Source organism: Ochotona princeps, chromosome X, assembly GCF_030435755.1.
Source record: "Ochotona princeps isolate mOchPri1 chromosome X, mOchPri1.hap1, whole genome shotgun sequence".
Classification (NCBI taxonomy): domain Eukaryota; kingdom Metazoa; phylum Chordata; class Mammalia; order Lagomorpha; family Ochotonidae; genus Ochotona; species Ochotona princeps.
In genome coordinates, this window is record NC_080865.1 from 45,693,224 (window position 1) to 45,712,760 (window position 19,537).

At 47.7% G+C, this 19,537-nt stretch overlaps 1 protein-coding gene across 2 annotated transcripts; it reads left to right on the forward strand.

Annotated features, from left to right (window-relative positions):
• Positions 1 to 10,332: 10,332 nt before the first annotated feature.
• On the forward strand, positions 10,333 to 19,226 carry FGF16 (fibroblast growth factor 16). Of its 2 annotated transcripts, none has more exons than XM_058658497.1 (3): positions 10,333 to 10,993; positions 16,739 to 16,842; positions 18,222 to 19,211. In XM_058658497.1, exons 1-3 carry the CDS (start codon positions 10,720 to 10,722, stop codon positions 18,462 to 18,464), a joined length of 621 nt encoding a protein of 206 aa, XP_058514480.1. In that variant the 5' UTR covers positions 10,333 to 10,719; the 3' UTR covers positions 18,465 to 19,211. The 2 variants fall into 2 exon arrangements, with proteins under 2 accessions (XP_058514480.1, XP_004592829.1); XM_004592772.2 differs by having other exon boundaries at positions 10,342 to 10,993; positions 18,219 to 19,226.
• The last annotated feature ends 311 nt before the right edge of the window (positions 19,227 to 19,537 follow it).

Here is a 19,537-nt window from a genome sequence, read left to right on the forward strand (position 1 = left end):
AAAGAGATGGTCTAAGTAACTGGACACCTGCCACTCATGTGGGAGACCTAGATAGAGTTCTTTGCTCCTGGATTCAGCCTGGCCCAGCTCCGATCACTGTGGCAACTTGGAGAGTGAACCAGTGGATGGAAGCTCTGTGTCGCTGTCTCTCCCCCTCTTTTTGCACCTGCCTGTCAGGTAATTAATACATCTTTTTCTTTTTTTTTAGAAAGAGTGATCTGGATTTAAGCTCTACTGTGCTCTGAGCTACTGGATGAATGGAAATAAGAGATGATGAACCTGAAACTTCCCAGGCAGTGCCTAACAGCTGTTGAGTGTTCTTTAAATAGGAGCAATGGACGTCATTGACTGCGCCCCCTGCAGGATTTACTAAGCAATTCAACTCCCCAGGTACCTCTCGAAGACAATTAGGAAAGAAAAAACACCCTGAAACTGTCCGAAAATGAGGAACAGGGAAAGTAAGCACCAACGTTATTAGCACCATCTTTTCTTTCCCCCAGGAGCAGAGCTGGTGGCTTGCTACCAGGCTCCTGGTCTCTTCGAGCCTGAGCCAGAACTCTCCTTTTCCTTAAGGAGTTTGTTTTTCCCATATCCTTTTTAGATAAAGTGCTTCTTTTTTTACATCAGTCCTGTGAAGTATTGGGAAAGGGGAAGAAGTCTTAGACACAGTGAATGTATTTCATGTGCCTGACATAATGCTGGGCACTTTGCATCACCACTGTCACTTGATCTTTACAAAACCACTGGGAAAGGGCTACACTTACCTTCACTTTGCAAACTATGCCCCAATCCAGTGAGAGTTTGCTTTGCTTTTTCTGTGTACATTTCCTTTCTATTCCACATGATTCAGGGCAACCCTAGCCTGAGGTGTGTCCTACTGAGGATTTTCTGTGAAGTGAAATATTCTGAAGCCTCACTGCCTTCAACAGGATATCCACATAATTCCAAATCCCATAGGTTGAGTGTAATTTGCTCCTACTGGACGTAAGATCAAATTAGCACTGTACTGTTTATTACTGATAGGATTCTCAGATCATCAATCAACTAATGCATCCCTCTGTATCTTCACCAAGATGCTGCAGACAGGAGCAGCTGTTTGGCCCAGGAGTTAAGATGCTACTTGGGATGCCTGCATCCTTATCAGAGTTTGGGTTTCAGTCGCACGTCTACTTCTAATTTCAACTTCCTTCTGATGTGTACCCTGGGAAGGCAGCAGGTGGGAGTTTCTGCCACAATCATGGAAGAACTGCGTGGAATTTCTGGCTCCTGCCTTCAGCCTAGCCCAGCTTAGAGCTGTTATGCAGGCACTGGGGAGTGAATCAGAAAACGGAAGATTCCTACCCCCCTTCTCTCTGGCTCTCTGCCTTCCAAATAATGAAATTCAGATAATGACACTTTCAACTCCACAAGGTTGGGAAAATTAACTTTCATGCATTTGGGATGTTTTGCAGAAACATTGAAAACAGAATTGTTGGTCCTGGCACAGTAGCCTAGTGGCTAAAATCCTCACTTTGCAAGTGTCAAGATTCCATATGGGTGCCAGTTTGTGTCGCAGCTGCTCCACTTCCCACCCAGCTTCCTACTTATGGCTAGAAAAGTAGGAGAGGATGGCCCAAAGCCTTGGGATCCTGTACCTGCGTGGGAGACCTGGAGGAGGCTCCTGGCTCCTGGCTTCAGATTGGCTTAGCTCTGGCTGTTGAGGCCACTTGGGGAGCGACACAGTGTATGCAAGATCTTTCTCTCTTGTCGCTGTCCCGCAGCGATGGACTTGGTGCACGGAGCCGATAATAACACGCGTGGACCCCTGACTGATGGTCAAAAGCCGAGGTTTATTAGTAGCATCAGACTTTATACTCTGAGGGTCATATAGGATAAGGGAGGAAGTGCTGAGCTTATCAACAAAACCATTAATGCTTGTTTGGAACTCCTTTTGTCTTGTATATTCCACCAGGTGTTCTCATATACATATGCAGATGATATCCAATAAGGTATACAAAAAGTAGCCATTTGGTTATTCTCCTCCAAATATTATCCAACCAACTGTAGTCCTGTGCTCACTGACCTTTTCGGGTCACAATGTCCTCCTACAAATCCCCCTTCTGTGTTTTGTAAAATTAGGCCTGAATGATGTATGTAGGGGAAACATGCTCTTGGGAGAGCAGAAAAATGGGAGAAACAATATTATTTAACCGAAAGCAGAGTGGCACAGGAACAGTGTAAAGACCAACATTGACATACATAGCAGCTGAGTTCAAACATAACATCAAAGTTCTTTACAGTTACATCTTGTTTAGCATTAACAGTTTTAAATTAATAAAAGCTTTTCAGGGAGATTCTTAACCCAATTTAAATTTTGCAGTTTATAGAGGTTAAGCACAGTTTTGCATTTAACAATTGAAGAATAGAAAAGTTTTAGGTAGGTGAGCAGGGAAATCCCCAACAACTTAGTGAGTGAGGAAGAATTTAACTCTACATGGGACTCACAAGCAACCCTGATGGTTGGTGTAAGAGAGGGCTGAGAGCCAAGGCTGGAACTAGTTAAGAACTAGAGGAAGCTCCTCCTACAATCCTTTTCTCTCTGAGTGCCTCCCGGGGCTCCTGGCTTAAGTTCCCAGGTCACCAGACCCTATGAGCAGGGTACTGGGCTGCTTCAATCCCTTGTGAGAAATCCAATAGGAAAGGACTGACCTCAGAGTTCTCGGCCTCCAAGGGCACTCATCTTCCTTGTGATCTCCTTGGCAGTCGGGATACGGTTCTCGATGTCCTTGATGAGGCAGATATCCACTGCTTCTGCAGCGAAAGCACATGGGAGGCCTCCGGGGGTCTCCGGGACTAGGATAGAGGGCTCCTCTTATCCTCCTGCTCCACCCTGAGATCCCCCTTGCTCTATACACACAACCTCCTTTAAGAGGGTGTCAGAGTAGTCCTTGGATGCCACCACAAATTTCTATGGCTTTTCTAATGTCTAAGGTCATTAAAATCTATAAATAACAAGTTACACTTAAAGTCTTCCTCAAACATTCTAAGAAGGTGGATAATTTCTCTGCACTCCTGACCTGTAGTAGAACCAGAGGAATATTAAACAAATTTAGCTTTTCAGTTCTTAGAGGCAGCTCCACTGGGGGTTCCATCTTCTCCAGGGGCAGCGTTGAGTTCAAGGGAGTTGCAGCACTTTCGAGGTCAGATGAGCCAGTTTTGAGGATCCATCAGGAAATTCTAGGGACAAGAGCATAACCTTTCCCACGGATTATTAGTGTTTATCAAATGCATCATAATGTCAAGGACAGTTGCGCTTGATGCACCAATCTCTTAGGATCCCTCACGTCACCCGGTGTTGGAAGGGGTCTGGTCTCCTCCTCCTCCTCCAATGTCTCCTTGATGGAGATGGATCTTTCAGAATGAAGTCGCGAATTTGTCTTACTGCAGGCGCTTCCTCCGGTGAATGGAGTCCAGGGCTTTACATTACCAGCTGGCACCCACACAGGCTGCAGCTCAGTTTCTGGAAAAACACAAACAAACCCTCTTCCCACAGTTAGCAAGGGGTCAGGACCTCTCCACTTGTGAGTGGCTGGGTTCCTCCATCAAACCAAAGGCATCTGTGTTGGGCCTGCAAGCAGCCTCTAGTGACGCAGAGCTGGTGCTCACCAGGAGACAAAATCTGAACAAAATTTAAGGTGAGTAAGACCAAATTAATGCATTTACAGGGGTAGCATATTCCCCCCTCTGCTTTTAAAGCATAACTTTAACAACTTTGTGATTTTACAATCCTATCAGAAAGCTCTGGGCGTGGCTGCAGGTTGCCACAGCCCCAAGGCAACCTGCTCTTGATAAACAAACAGCAACACATGATAACAATTTGAAACAACTTTTTACAAAGGACAAAATGTTAAGACACACATGTATGCGCGCACACACACAGACACACACACACACTTTTGGAGACTTGAAAATATTATTCTCAACCAAGCTTAGTAGTAGTGTTCACCAAAAACCAGTAAGTGAAACCATTAAGTCAATAGTTTTGAACTGAGAAACTCAGACAAAAACATTGATCATGCTATGAAATCCCTCCATCAATCTAAAATTGCAAATTTCAGTCTTCCCAGCAATACAGCCATGCTAAGAATACATAATTAGCAACGCAAACTAAAATTAAACCTTCACAACTCCATGGATGTATACAACGTTTTGACACAATAAAATTTTACTCCATTTGTTATTTGGCAAAAATCTTAGTATAATCCAATAGCCTGGTCAACTGTCTCCACAAAACGGGAGATAGATCCGTTGGCATTCTTGAGGCCTCGTAAGAATACCAAGGGAATCCCTAGGATTTGAAACCTTTGAATTCTTAAATGCTTTTTTAAGGATAGCTAAAAATATCTGAAACAAGATTTGTTGTTGACATTAGCATAACATATGATAGATTACAATTGGTTATTGATGCGAGATCATCACTCAAATATCTTTAAAACAAATACAAAACCTTGACACATTAAAGGCAGTGAGAGATTTGATAACCAGCCAAAAACACAAGAATTACATTAATACATGCAATTAATACATGCAAACACTTTGTAGACAATGAATAGCACATTAACTTATACCTTGAAATAATCAAATAGTGTTCGAGTTCAATTTTATACCAAATTATTTATGATAAAATTTCACATTTTTATTAAATGTCCCCCCAAAAAACCCTCAGGATTTACAAAAGCCTAGTATCTTCTTTGAATTCCAAGCTCCCAAAAGTTGCAATGGATATACAGATGAAGTCAGTTTGCTAAACATCTACCACAACAAAAGACCTTGAAATTGGTGATTATTGTGAAAGCTAGCCACTAAACTGAAGGCCAGCTTCCTCAGCATTATAAAATATTCCAAAAGACATGCGGTTACAACTCGGGTACATTAAGAAACAAAACAGCAAACATTCACTTTATAATGATATAATGACATCACCCAAACACTCCTTAAAGCAAGAACATCGCTTTTGTTAATTTTAAACAATGAGAACGTAATGAGGCAGTGAACATAAAAATTAACTTAATATAAAGACTTGTACTTAAAAATTAGTATACATGATTAAGCAATGCTGTATAGGAAAAAGCACTATATGAATAACATGCATACACCACAACTGATTGGAATTTCAGCCTCCAGGATTTATACTTGCAGGGTGAGGAGCACAGGTGGGGCAATGAGACAGTGGCAGTTTTAAGTTTGTAGCTTCTCTGCAGATTCCCATTTTGTAAACCTGTGAATGTTTGGGACCTGGGGCTGGCCCCTCCCGGAGTCTTCTGGCCACAGGCATCTGCCATCATGGTCAAATTTGGATTTACATTCTTTTTTCCAGTGTTGGCCTCTTCGGCACTTAGGACATATTCCAGGGGAGTGACTGTTAAAAGCATCCGCAGGGTATTTTTGAGTTGAAGGAAGCATTCCGCAATCTTTTCTAAGGTGTCCTGGCTTGCCACAATTAAAACATTTAGCCTTCATTTGTTTTTGAATAGCAAAAGTTTCAAGTGCTGCTAGGCGGGCACGGTGCTTAAATGTCCCTATGTTGCGACAGGCTTTCAGGTAACCCAGAAGATCCTCTCTTTCTTTTATAGGACGAATAACAGCCTGGCAGTCCTCATTCGCATTATCAAAGGCCAGTTGCTTTAACAACAATTTCCTAGTGCCTTCTCCCCTAACTTGTTTTTCTATAGAGTCTGTCAAACGTCTTACAAAATCAGCATAAGATTCTCTGGCTCCTTGAATGACTTTTGTATAACTGCCTGCAAATTCAGACCCAGTCTCAATTTTCTCCCATGCCCACAATGCTACGTCTCGTATATGCATGAGCACAGCTTGAGGTAGCTGTATCTGTTGCTCTGTAGTAACCCACTGTCCATCTCCAACCAACATATCATAAGTCAGTTGTCCTCCACCAGGGAGTTGCCGACCTGATGCTCCTAAGGTTCGCAGTTTTTCTTTAGCCATATCGCTTCTCCACATTTTCCATTGTAAATATTGAGAAGGAGAAAACCCTACTTTTGCTATTACTTCAAAATCATAAGGAATCCAGTTTGCTCCCTGGCTCCAGCCATTTAAATATTCCCACACATAAGAAGAAGTAGGTCCATAGGACACACAAGCCTTTTTAAAAGCTATGATGGCATTAACATCTAGGCTCTCATAGGTAGGTTGGTTATTTTCTTGACTAAGTATGATTGGAAAAAGCAATCGGAATTCATGAGGTCTCCGGGGAACATCAGTCATTTGGAAACGTTTTTGATCAGATTTAAGAGCAAGACGGCATGGGCTGATATTTAACTGTTGCTTTATCCCAGCCTCATTTACCTCACTAGAGAAATCCTGTGGTTTAACACTGAAAATTTTCTTTTTCTTAGTTCTAATTTCATTTTCAATCACATTATAACATCTTCCAAGCTTTCTTTTCCTAATTTCCACATCTGTAGTGTAAGGCCTTTCTCTTTTAGCTGCATTACAGTGGCATCTCCTCGTGGGAGGGTCTCTCACACGTTCTTTCTCATCTTCATCTGTAGTAGAAGCCATTTCTTTCCTAGCCACATTACGGTGGCGTCTCCCGTTAGGGAAATCTCTCACGGGCTCCTCTTTGCCATCCTCCTCATCTGTACTATGAGGCGTTTCTTTTTTAGCCATATTACAGCGTCCTTTCCTGTTAGGTGGGCCTCTTAAGGATTCCCTTTCTCTTTCTTCCTTGTTCGTACTATGAAACACTTCTTTTTTAGCTACATTTTGGGGGTGTCTCCCCTTAGAGGAATTTCTTGCAGATTCCCCTTCTAAAATTATAATAATAGCTCTAATTAAAGCCGATATAATCCAAAAACTAACTTGAATATCTTCTATCCTTCCGGCCTTTTCACCATTTTTCTGAGTAAAATTCTTAAGTCCAGTTTCTAGTGTCCATTCATCTGGAGACCAAGGATTATATTCACTAACAAGCTCTAAATAAGAATGCAATTGCTGCCTAGTTATCTTCGTTCCACTTTTCACTAAAAAATTCTGCATAAGAGAGATAAAAGACTGTGCCCTACACTGGTTCTGGCCCATTGTCCCACTCACCACTTTCTGTGGGGGTCTCCGCTGCACTTTCTCTTCTTCTTTCAAGTCCCCGTTCAGGCGCCAGTTGTCGCTGTCCCGCAGCGATGGACTTGGTGCACGGAGCCGATAATAACACGCGTGGACCCCTGACTGATGGTCAAAAGCCGAGGTTTATTAGTAGCATCAGACTTTATACTCTGAGGGTCATATAGGATAAGGGAGGAAGTGCTGAGCTTATCAACAAAACCATTAATGCTTGTTTGGAACTCCTTTTGTCTTGTATATTCCACCAGGTGTTCTCATATACATATGCAGATGATATCCAATAAGGTATACAAAAAGTAGCCATTTGGTTATTCTCCTCCAAATATTATCCAACCAACTGTAGTCCTGTGCTCACTGACCTTTTCGGGTCACAATGTCCTCCTACACTCTCTGTCTCTCTTTCTCTCTATAAAGCTGACTTTCCAATAAAGATAAATAAATCTGAAGAACAACAAGAAGAAGAGAGAAAGCAGAATTGTTGGGCATCTCAGGCTTAAAAGAGCTCCCGAAACACAATGGAAAGTTTATACCACTGACCTTCAGTCCAGGAGGATTCTAGACCTACGAAGTGTGGTAATGACCTTGGCAATGTTGGGGGACAGACACAGACATTTCCTGGAGTGCCGGTGCGGAAATGGGTTTTGCTTCTATCAGTGAGTAATTTATATCCATTGCAGAGACATGTGCATTCCTGATACCACACCCTGCTCAAAACAGTTTCTTAAAAAAAAAAAAAAAAAAAAAAAAAAAACAGTTTCTTCTACTCTAGTTGGCACTCCACAAACCCAAAGGTTTAAGCTTTACCAATTCAAGCTGTTTTGTTGCTTTTCTGTTTCCTGGAAGAGGCCTGTATGAATCTGAAACATTCTTCTCAAATTCTTTGGAAGGCCCATCCACTACAAAGGTCACCTTAGTTGAGCAGCAGGCTCTAAGCCTCACTCTGCTTTCTGACTCACGCAGCACTGTGCACCTGCTATGGCTTTGCATTCTAGTCCTTGGTGTACCTGTCTTAACCTCCAGCCCTCCCTTTCCACCTTTTCATTTCATTCACAAACTCTTCACCAGGAAGAAGAATTTCTGTGTTATTTTATGTTAGTCCCAATTTATAAGGCTTTTTAAGAAAATGTGCATATATATTAAAAATTTTCATGTAGTGTAGTAAGTGGCCATGTGCCCATTACACAGCTTTAACAGCTAGCAAAAACAAGGACAAGATCTATACTTCCTCTCTTTCTGCAATCTTTTTTTTTAAGATTTAATTTTACTTTTCTCAAAGGCAGTGTTACAGAGGGACGGAGGAAAGGAAGAAGAGAGAGAGAGAGAGAGAGAGAGAGAGAGATCTTCCATCCCATGATTCAGTCATCAAATGGCAGCAGATGGCTAGAGCTGGCCAGGCCAAAGCCAGGAGCCAGGAGCTTCTTCTGGGTCTCCCGTGTGGGTACAGGTTCCCAAGGCTTTGGGCCGTCCTCAACTACTTTCCCAGGCCACAAGCAGGGAGCTGGATGGGAAATGGAGCAGTCTAGACTGGAGCCTGTGCCCATATGAGATGCTGACATCACAGACAGCCGCTTTACCTGATATGCTACAACACAGGCCCCTCTTTCAGATTTCTTCCATTGGATAGTTCTAAGGGAAATTCCAGACAAATTTTCATTTCCTCCTTGGCTACTCCAAAATGGATACCACCTTTTGCATTTGTGTGTCCACCACAATCAGATGGTTACTCGTAGCTTTTTGGGTGTCCTACTCCTGGGAACCCATTGGGTTACTTCTAAGTGCCTACTATGTGCCAGACTTCGTGCTTGGCTCTGGAGGTTCAGCCTGAGCAAAGGGAACATGCTAGTTCCAAGCCACCATGTTGCAAACAGATTTGCTACAGCTCTGGGAAGTGAACCTGGGTTGCACGTGGGAGTCCAGGGGCTGGAGCTCTGATTGCAGTAACTGCTGCCAAGTCAGTTTTTCATCTCGTGGTGTCCCTGAACTGAAATTGATTGTGAGACGCGGGTTTTCCAGCAGGAGGCGCTGCAGAGTCGGGGGTGGGACTGGAACGGGTGATGTGGGGCTCGGGGTATTTGGCTTCTCTGTGGGAGCCTGGGAAATCGGCCAGCACTGGCTGCTTTGGAAAGTGTAAGCAACAATGCAGTTTCACGGCGTAACTGGACGCCCAGTGCCTGAGCCCAAGAGGTGCCCCGGATTTTAGATGCGGGGCAGAGGCGCGGGGGCGCGGGGTAGCCCCGGCACCTGCTTTCCAGGTTTTCTGGACGCTGCCAATTGCCTTGGCCGCCGCCTCTTCACGCCCCAACCGCCGCTTTTTCCTGATAGAAGATTTTGGAGCAGGGCACAGGACCGAGCGAGGAAACACCTGTTTCCAACAAGAAAAGAGGTGGGGGAAGCCCCCACCAGACTTCCAATGGCCTCTTGTCAAGCTGGCTCTCCGGAGCCTTGTAAAAAGTGCGCCCACAAAGCCAGTGGAGATCGTTTTTCAAAAAAGATCGCTTTCTGTTTCTTACTGCCCCCCCCACCCCTCCTCTCCTTTTTTTTTTTTTCAGTTGTAACGCCCCTCTTCAAAATATGTCTCCTTTGCTCCGTTAAGTTTTCTGTTCCTCCCAAACTCCTAAAATCCCCCGCCGCCTTGGTGTCTGCAGGGACCTTCTCACCTCCAGCCCTAAGTTTTGCAACTATATTCGCTTCCGGAGTTTTCACTTCTCAGCCCCCCTGCCGATCGACAGGTGGGGAGTCGGTGGGAGTAGGGAGACAGCGGAACAAAGAGCCTGGGAGCCCCTGTCCTGCGCCCGGGACCAGCGGAGGAGCCGGAGGGTCTCGAGAGCGGGTGAAGCCCACCCGCCCGCCGCCAGCCTCCCGGCACTTGCCTCAGGCGAGCAGTTGGCCGAGGCGCGGGAGGTGGGGACGGCCCCCACGCAGTACACAGACAGACCCCCACGGAATGGGCCTGAGTGGCCGTGGGCGCCAGCAGCCTCCACGCACTGGGCTCCGTTATTTCATCAGCAATTTCAGAAAAACCTGCCAAAAGCAGTTACGCCTCACTGCAATGTGTAGCTTTTTCCTGCCATTTTTTTTTCATAATAAAAGAGGGAGTGAAGCTCGCTCGCTTTCTTCCCCCTCTTCCCCTCCCTCTTTCAAAAAGAGCCAAATGGATACGAGAACAGAAAAAAAAAAAAAAAAAAAAAAAGAACCCACACACCAATCTCCGAGGGGATGCCAGTGAGGTGTGGCTTGTATTTAAATATCCAATATGTCAATGTAAGGGGAGTGGGTATGTATATAAAGTGCTGTTTGCATCTGATAACTCGGCCAAGCCAGCCATGAGAGACCAGCGGAGATGGATGCGGACGGGAAGCCGCATTTTGACTGAGAGCAAGGTCAGGAGCGCGCTGCCCCACGCTCTCCGCCGCTGAGAAGTTCCTTGGACGCGAACAGACGTCGACTGCAGCTGGGCAGAGCGCGGAACAAGAGAGCGAGCGGGCGAGGGAGGGAGCGCCGCCGAGTCGCCCGCGCCCGCTGCGGGGAGAGGCAGTTCGCGCCCCGCGGCCCCGGCTCGGCCCGCACGCCCCCCGCACAGCCCGCGCCGCCGTCGGCCCCGCCATGGCGGAGGTGGGGAGCGTCTTGGCCTCCTTGGACTGGGATCTGCACGGCTTCTCCTCGTCTCTGGGGAACGTGCCCTTAGCTGACTCCCCGGGTTTCCTGAACGAGCGACTGGGCCAGATCGAGGGAAAGCTTCAGCGCGGCTCGCCCACAGACTTCGCCCACCTGAAGGGGATCCTGCGGCGCCGCCAGCTCTACTGCCGCACCGGCTTCCACCTGGAAATCTTCCCCAACGGCACGGTGCATGGCACCCGCCACGACCACAGCCGCTTCGGTGAGCACACGGCGGGCCAGGACGGGAAGGAGGGCGGACGGCGCGCCACGGAGCCCACAGCTCTGGGCTCGCGCGTGGGGCCCCTCGCGCGCTGACCCAGGATTTTGCGCTGTCCAAGCGGGAAGCGACGGCGCGGACCTGAGCCGCTCGGCGTCGGGCGCAGGGCACCCCCGACGCTCCCGGGAGAGGGGCGGGGGCGCCTTGCGGTGTGGCCTCTCCTTTCCCACTCCACCCTCCTTCCCCGGGGAGTGAGGGGAGCTGCGTTCTGGGAATGGCACTCCGAGCCTCCAGGAAAGCAGGTGGAGCTGGGAGAGGAGTGGGAGCTCTCGCCCCAAGGCGGGGGAGGGGGGGCCGTCGCGGCAGCATGGGGCCAAGTTCCGAGGATAGCAGGGCTGTCGCTGTCACAGCTGATTTCTCTGACCCAGAGCCTGCCCCGGCCACGGGCATGACGGCCGTGGGGTTCGCGCCCTAGTTGTTTTGCCCAGCGGGGGACCGGGCAGCCATGGCACCTGCCTGCCTGGGGTTGCTCTACTGGGGTAGGAAGCAATCCAGGCAGCGCGGCATGAGCTGCGTCAGGGCGTGGGGGAGAGGGAAAGGGGGTGTAGGGAACCTGCGCGGTGTCCACCGTCTGAGGGTCCCACCGTCTGAGTCCCGCGTGAGCTTTTGCTCGGAACTACCTCCGGGACTCCTTGATTCGGTGAGGAAGCCGAGTTGTGGGCCCACTCCCAGGCTCCAAAACGGGTGTCTTCCGGGCCACAAAGCGTCCCACCTCCATGCAGTTTTTGTCTTGCCTTTGCAGATTGTGCAGAGGCCGCAGTGTCCGTCTCACACACAGAACTCCTTTAATTAATATAAGCCTGGGCCTCCGACAGAGAGCCTTACATTTCTAGGCAACTGTGTGCGCTCTTTAATTTGCCATTTTAACTTTCAATTTCTTATTCGGTTGTTTATTAAGCATTCATGTGGATGCTGTGATAGCTCCAGGTCCTCCTCCCTGCCGCCCCCATACTCCCCACCCCATGTATCCTCCGCTTTGTCCTAAGGACCCTCTAATCCAAGGACATCTTCTACCCCTAAAGCTCTGCCGACCCTGACACCGTTTGCTCCTGGTCGCCACCCTTCCCCATCCTCCTACTCTTCATGCCCTGTTAAAGCTGCATCTGGAGTACACAGTAAAAGAGGCGAGGGAAGGAGGGGGGTGAAGGGGCCAGCTGCTGAGGAAAGCCAAGTGTAGCAAACAACCTAGGGCCAAGGTTGATCTTCCTTGCTGGGAACAGGCAGGAACCCTAATGAGATCTATGTCATCTTGGAAAAATGCACTCAAATGGGGCTGGAGTCCGGTAGGTTGGGAGGGGTCATGGAGGGGTGCAGGTGTCCCTAGAAACTTGCAGCAGGTCCTCCAAAGGCTGATGAGGCGGGATGCGAGCAGAGGGAGCGTTCACTTGGCTCCTTTTCCTTCCATGCCTTGTGACTTTGCAGTCCCCTTTTGTTCCCCATCATAAGCAATGAGACTTCCACCCTAACGTCAGGGGCCCCCAGAAATGGCCTAATGATACCAGGAGAGATGCTCGCTGCTACATACAAACAAAGCCAAGAACTGATGGGCAGAGTCAGAGTGGTGGCAGCAGAAGTGCGGAAACTATGAATCCAGCTCCCAGCGGCGAACAAGTGTTTGTCTGACTCTGTGCCTAAGCTGAGCCCAGTAACCCACACGGTCAACATAAATCAGTAATAGGCTCTTGGGATAAGTGGTCTTTAATTACCTCCCTAAAGACACATCTTGGTTTTCTTTTCATCTCCCAGGCCTGCTAAGGGTGTTAAGTTTAAGGAGAAAGCAAAGGAAATAAAACTGGCAGGAGGAAGGGATGTTTTTGCTGCTGCTTAACTGATGGCTTCATGTTTGGGTTTGCCTTTTAAACACACACACACACACAGACACACACACACACAGACACACACACCCTGCCTGAGACCACTTCTTCATCACCTTTTCCCTTTTCTCCTTCCCTGACTTCCTGGAAGTTCCCTGTATTTCCTGTAAAGGAAATGATAACTGGTCAAAACTGTCTCTTTGTAGTCTCCGCTGCCAACTTTCAAACACATACTTACTCTTTTCTCCCTTTAGCTTTTGGCCCAGAAAGAGGTGGTGTTGGAGTTTGCTAACCCTCTCCTCCCTCCACATTGGAGTTAATCAGCCAGGGTATTCAATAAATCGAAACGTTAACATTCCATAAGTGCTTTAGCAGTCAGCATTCCAGCAGAGTAAAGTAGGCCAGACTTAAGATATAAAATATTATAGATTTCTGCTCGGGGGGGAGGAGGGAGTCTCCAAAGGCCATGTAAAGTAAATAGCTATTTGTTGTAATTGGAGAGCAGGGCCCCCAAGGATTACCCTGGAATCCATGTGTTCAGAGTGAGCCCGGCTGAGCCCAAGAGCAGCCCCGACTCCAAATAATAACCTGTTGGCATAGCCTATGCTCCGCCACTCTCCATCTGCAGTCAGTAGCCAGAAGTATTGCAGTCGCCGCCGTCTGGCTGGTGGCATTTCCACAAGGTTCACAGGGCTCCTGATGTGCCTGAGGGGCACCTGTGGGCTGGCAGAGCCAAGCTGGGGCGGCAGACTGGAGGAGGGGCCTCCTGCCAGGCAGGATGGAGCAGCTGGTTGGTACTTGGCGAAACGCCCAAGCAGCACTGTCTTGGCCCTGAAGGTCTGAAAAGATGGCTAAGGGAGCTCCCAGCAAGCCATGGAGCCGGATTAAGTGACGGCATTAGCCAGTCATCTACCTGGCTTCAGAGGAGGCAGCAGAGGCGCCCGGAACACATCCGTTTTGATGGAGGCCCTGGAGAGAGAGGTGTAAGAAGAGAAGAGTCTGGAAGTTGTCGGGCAAAGGCCCGGAGCCTGAGCTTGGACAGCTCAGGGTAAGGCGGAGTAGAGAGAGGTCCTAGGCAGTGCAGGGGTGGGAGTAGCGAGAACAAACGTTGTCTACTTAATGCTGTGCCTCGACCCTTTACTGTTAACACCCCTGGCCAGCTGGGGCTGGGAAAAGAGGAAAATGACTTGTTTTCGCTCCCTGTTCATGCTGGCTGGGATTCAAGAGAAGGTTTAGGAATATCTGTTCCATCAGCATGTGCCCCTGGGTTCCCACAGTCTGAATCCAGCTAATAGGAAAGTTGGCAAGGAGAAATGATGCCCAGAGACAGCTGGGCAGGGATGATTCCAGCTGTTAGAGACCCCTGTTCCTGGAGCCAACCCAAGCGACTTCCTGGATGATCTGTCCCTTGGCATCGGGGTGAACACAGAGTTGGAAGAGAACTGCAGTGACTCAAAAGGCCACACCTCTTGGGTTTCATGATTTGTTCTCACACCAGGTCTTGGGCAGTGAGATCACAAGCTGAGTTGTGCTACTTAATGAGCTCAGGGCAATTGGAGACCTGAGACCCTTTGGGGGAATAAGAGCACAAAGACTCGAAGCTCAGAAGGAATCTGCCAGGACAGAGCAGGCAACTGCAGGCTGTAGGGGCTTGGTGGCCCTTTCAGCTTAGCCCCCACCACTGAAGCATGAACCGCTTCCTAGTTTCCCAGCCGTACTGGCAACTCCACATTGAACACCGCTCCCGTGTTTCCAGATTTCTCTCTAAACATAGTAGAAATCCACACAGTAGCCGACTGTGTTGCATCTAAGGAGGTCAGAGTGGGCCACTCCCTTCTAGGATGCTACTTACTAGATCTCTATCAGTGCTGTCTCAGCTCACACTGACTGTCCCGATCTCCACTTTTTTCATGAGATTTTAAGCAATTTTTTTTCTATGACCAATTTTCTATTAGCTTTTTTATAATCCCACTAATCACCCAACATACTGAGCTTACCTTAGTCAAATTCCATAACCTGTTCTGAGTGTTTTGCTAAGTCACACCTGCCCACTGAAGAGATGGGTGACTTACAACACTATTCTTCGTACTATAACAACCAAGCTGAGAATAATATGTGGAGGATTCCAATGGGAGAAGCCAAAGGCTAAACCCTGAGTGTTCTCTGGACCAACAACAGAAGTAGCTTACATTCTTTCAGCAGATCTGGGTGGACAGTGGAAATACATACCCCCAAAGCTGCCACGCCTGAACACCCACACATTGGCCCAAGCCTGTGTCACTCTGCAGGAGACTTCTCCCTGGAGTTTTGAGCCCAATTTTACAATTAACCTCTTCAAATTTTTGATCATTAAGGAATCAGTTCCAAGTCCTCTAGAGCACTATTACCCTTAAGAATTTCATCCTTAAATAAGACAGCCAGATATGAGCTCATTTCAAATGATGCCTCCGACAAGCCTATCAAGTTTTTGGTCCATGTGTTGAAAAATGTGGCTAGGACTATCAGAGACTGGTCTAGTTAGCTAGTATATCTATATCCAGATAATGATGCAGAGATGTTGTGCCTTAGGACACAACCACACAGTCCCCAGGATTTCATTTCTGAATCTTTTCCCTCACGTAGCTGGGTTTTTTTCCCTTCAGCTAAAAAGGAAAATATTTTTCAAATCTTTACCTCTAACCTTGTCAGCTAAAGGGACATTTCTGAGTCTCTCCGCTTTTGCCGTAAAGTTGCAACATCTCAAATCAGTATCAAGCACAATGTTACCTGCCAACTCTTTGCCATGCATAAACTTAAAGTTCTCAAGAGAGAAGCAGGGAATGACAGGCTTGTCAGCTTGGGGCTGTACTGGCTGAGAAGACTTTTTAGGAGAAAGCTCTCATGGGGCCAAATATTCCCTCCTGACATAAGCAGTGGGGAACAAACTGAGTGAGTGGGCTGTGTGGCCTTTGTTAGAATCAGCTGCAGGCAGTTGACAGCCTCATGTGGCTTTAAGCACATGGGGCTTGAGAGGGTGCAAAACAAGTTCTGCCTAGAGGACAGCATGGCAACATTGTGTGCCCTAGGGAGGAGGGAGATGACTTTGAGAAAGATCCAGAACCCAGCTTCGTTCTTGCCTTTAGCAGGCTGCTTCTTCATTTCTGTGGCAACAATGCCTACCATGCTATTGCAACCAGGCAGCTTCCACTGTCCAAGACTTCTCTGTGTGGTCCTTTACTCCTAATGTGCCTGCATGTAATGGGTAGAGACAGAAATTGTTTCTGCCCGTTTTACATATGGAAAACCTGAGGCTCAGACTAAGCGTCTTCTTTGAAGTTCTATTCTGGCTGTAAAGGATGGTTTGGCCAGGTCCTGCACCAAAGGCAGCCAGGGCCGGCCTCTCCTTAAGAATGGATGAGCACTGGGCCCGGCGGCGTAGCCTAGCAGCTAAAATCCTCGCCTTGAACGCACCGGGATCCCATATGGGCGCCGGTTCTAATCCTGGAAGCTCCACTTCCCATGCAGCTCCCTGCTTGTGGCCTGGGAAAGCAGTTGAGGGCGGCCCAATGCATTGGGACACTGCACCCGCGTGGGAGACCCGGAAGAGGTTCCTGGTTCCCGGCATCGGATCTGCGCGCATCGGCCTGTTGCGGCTCACTTGGGGAGTGAATCATCAGATGGAAGATCTTCCTCTCTGTCTCTCCTCCTCTCTGTATATCTGGCTGTAATAAAATGAATAAATCTTTAAAAAAAAAAAAAAGAAGAAGAATGCATGAGCACTGCCGTTCCTCGACCTTTTGGCCAAGATCAAGTGAAGAATGAATGACTAGTGGCCCGCATCATATCTCCTAGCTTGGCATTAGTAACAGGAATGGTGATCTCTTTCTTGATCTAGGAATCCTGGAATTTATCAGCCTGGCTGTGGGGCTGATCAGCATCCGGGGAGTGGACTCCGGCCTATACCTTGGAATGAACGAGCGAGGGGAACTCTATGGGTCGGTAAGTTTAAGGCTTTCTTTTCATCTGGGGAGCGGGGGGAGGCTATTGCTACCAGTGGTTGGACAATGTAAGGGCAGCGTATAAAAACATTTATCTAACCCTCGAGAGCAGTTTTGTCAACTGTAAAGGATTAATGTCTCCTAGTGACTACTTGGCCACCCAGGGCTTTGCTACATGACACCTTCACTTTTGCAGCCCCTCCTCAAAGCCTAAGCTTTTGTCTGATACGTTTGTCTCGCTCTTGTCCATTAGAGGGCCAGCTAGTCTGATGACAACCACCAAATCAGCTGTGCTGCTTTGTTGGAAAATGGTCAGGTTTTGGGGTCTTTACTCTCCCCAAGGAGCACCTCCAAATTTTACTGCGTGTCCCAAGGAATAGCAGGTTGGCAGGTGTCAAAAAATTAAAATACACACTTAAATAAAAACAAGCAAAGTCAGTGGCAGTCCTGGGCTTTCCATTGAGGATCCCGAGGTTAACCATAATCCCTGATCTCCAGATTGCTTCAGCTGAATCCCAAAGGCCAGATGCAACCAACAAAAGAAGAATGAGGGTTCCAGGGTCTGGTGGTAGCACTAAGCTAGCACTAGCTAGGACTGGACTGGCTGCAGTGCCTTTTCTGTGTCCTGGAAGCTAGCCCAGCCCTGGCGAATGGTGAGTGACTTTGCTGACCTTAACCCTTTCAGGGTATCCCAACTACTGGCTCTGACTTTTGAGTCACAGAGCATGCTTTTTGGCTGCCTCCACCCCCACCCCGCCATCCATCCCCAGCAAATCAGAACACATTTTTCCCTGACACCTAAGAGATAGGCCTGTCCCCAGCACTCAGTATCGGCTACCCAGCAAGCAGGATGGCAGCCGGCGCAAGTGTGAGAAGGGACAGAGGCAGAGACCCGGGAGAAGCCCAATTGGAGGGGTGTTTCGAAGAGCTCGTCTCTGCGTTTTCCCACTGACAGGCCCGAGACCCTTCATCAGGAGCGATCACAAGTCACCTCCCAGGGAGCTTTATTTAGACCTAAGGCCTTGGCCTGTCACTTGAAATGGTGGACTGTAATCGCAATGGATTTGAGGAGGGAGAAAGCTCAGTGGGTGCCAGCAGGGCATGGGAATAATGCCGCACAAAGTCGCAGGTTCCAAGAGACAGGGGAGACCATCTCCCATCTCCTCCCTTCAGAAAACGTGTGGCCTGTGAAAAAGGATGAAGGGGATGTGGGTGGCCATGTTGTATGCTGTTTTAGAAAGAGGAGCTGAACTTCTACAGGTTCAGGTGTCGTGCCTACTTCAAGATTTCACCCTCTGGCAAGTGGAGATGCGAAAGGGAGTGGGTCTCATGGACTCTGCTTTTTTTTTTTTTTTTTTTTTTTTCTCACCCTCACAGAAGAAGCTCTCCCGTGAATGTGTTTTCCGGGAGCAGTTTGAAGAAAACTGGTATAACACCTACGCTTCCACCTTGTACAAACACTCGGACTCGGAGAGACAGTATTATGTGGCCTTGAATAAAGACGGCTCGCCCCGGGAAGGATACAGGACTAAGCGACACCAGAAATTCACTCACTTTCTACCCAGGCCAGTAGATCCTGCTAAGTTGCCCTCCATGCCCAGAGACCTCTTCCGCTATAGGTAATGGACCTCACGCATAACCTCTGTGACCATGTACTCGGGGCCACAGTGGTCCCTGCCAGCACTAGACTCATAGCTTTTCAGTCTTTTCTTCCTATCAAGTTAGATAACAGAGAAGCACTTACTGTTCAACTCAACCCAGCTGTCCTCTTGTTGTTCAAAGTGTATATCGAGGTTGGGTTATTTGGGGGAAGGGTGTGGGGGAGGGGTGGGCTGAGGGAATCTTGTATATACTTCTTTCTTGACTCATGTTCTCCCCTGGGGTGGTATGGCAGAGAAGGTGGGGGCGAGGAAGCCCTTTCAATGGCCAGGGGTGTCCTGCCCCACAATCTCCCCAAAATAACCATGACAATGGGTGTAACTGAAGGACCGAGGAATCTGCCATAGATGCTGCCTATGGAGTCCTAGAAAAGGCTCATTCAGAAAACCCCTGGGGTTCCAGCCCTGCTTGCAAGGCAGCTCTGCATTGGCTCTGCAGATTTCTCATCTGTCCTGACATGCGGTGTTCCTGCCATTGGAAGTGGGAGATGGGGTAGGTCATGAGAAAATGATATTAAAGTATAAGCATGGATACTGTGCATAAGGACAAACTATTTATGAAATGTATATGCTATTTATTTTATATATTTATTTATTTCAAAATAATTTTATTTTTAATGAGAGATGCTATGACTGGATTTTCATCAGAAAGAATAAGGTCCTACTGAAACAGGATGAAATGAGTTATTAAAGGCTTTTATTGGCAATAAAATTGTCTTTATATTGTCAATCACTGTCTGTTGCTACTGATTTGTATGTTTAGGAGGTTTGAAAAGTTCACTAGTCGTTTCTCCCCAACTTATTATCGTTGCCCAGTGTCAGGGTCACACCAGCTGTGCTGGCCCAAGAGTGTGTGAGCCTTATGAAGGTGCCCTACAGCAAGCCCTATTGCTCTTCTGTGGTTCTGTGATTTCAAACTTGGTGAATGAGTGTTGCTTGTTGGCCAAATCTATCCCAGTAATGAGTAGGAAGCAGACTCTTAGAAGCTCATGAATCTTTATTCACTGGCTAGGCTAGTGCCAACCAGTAGACTGTCCC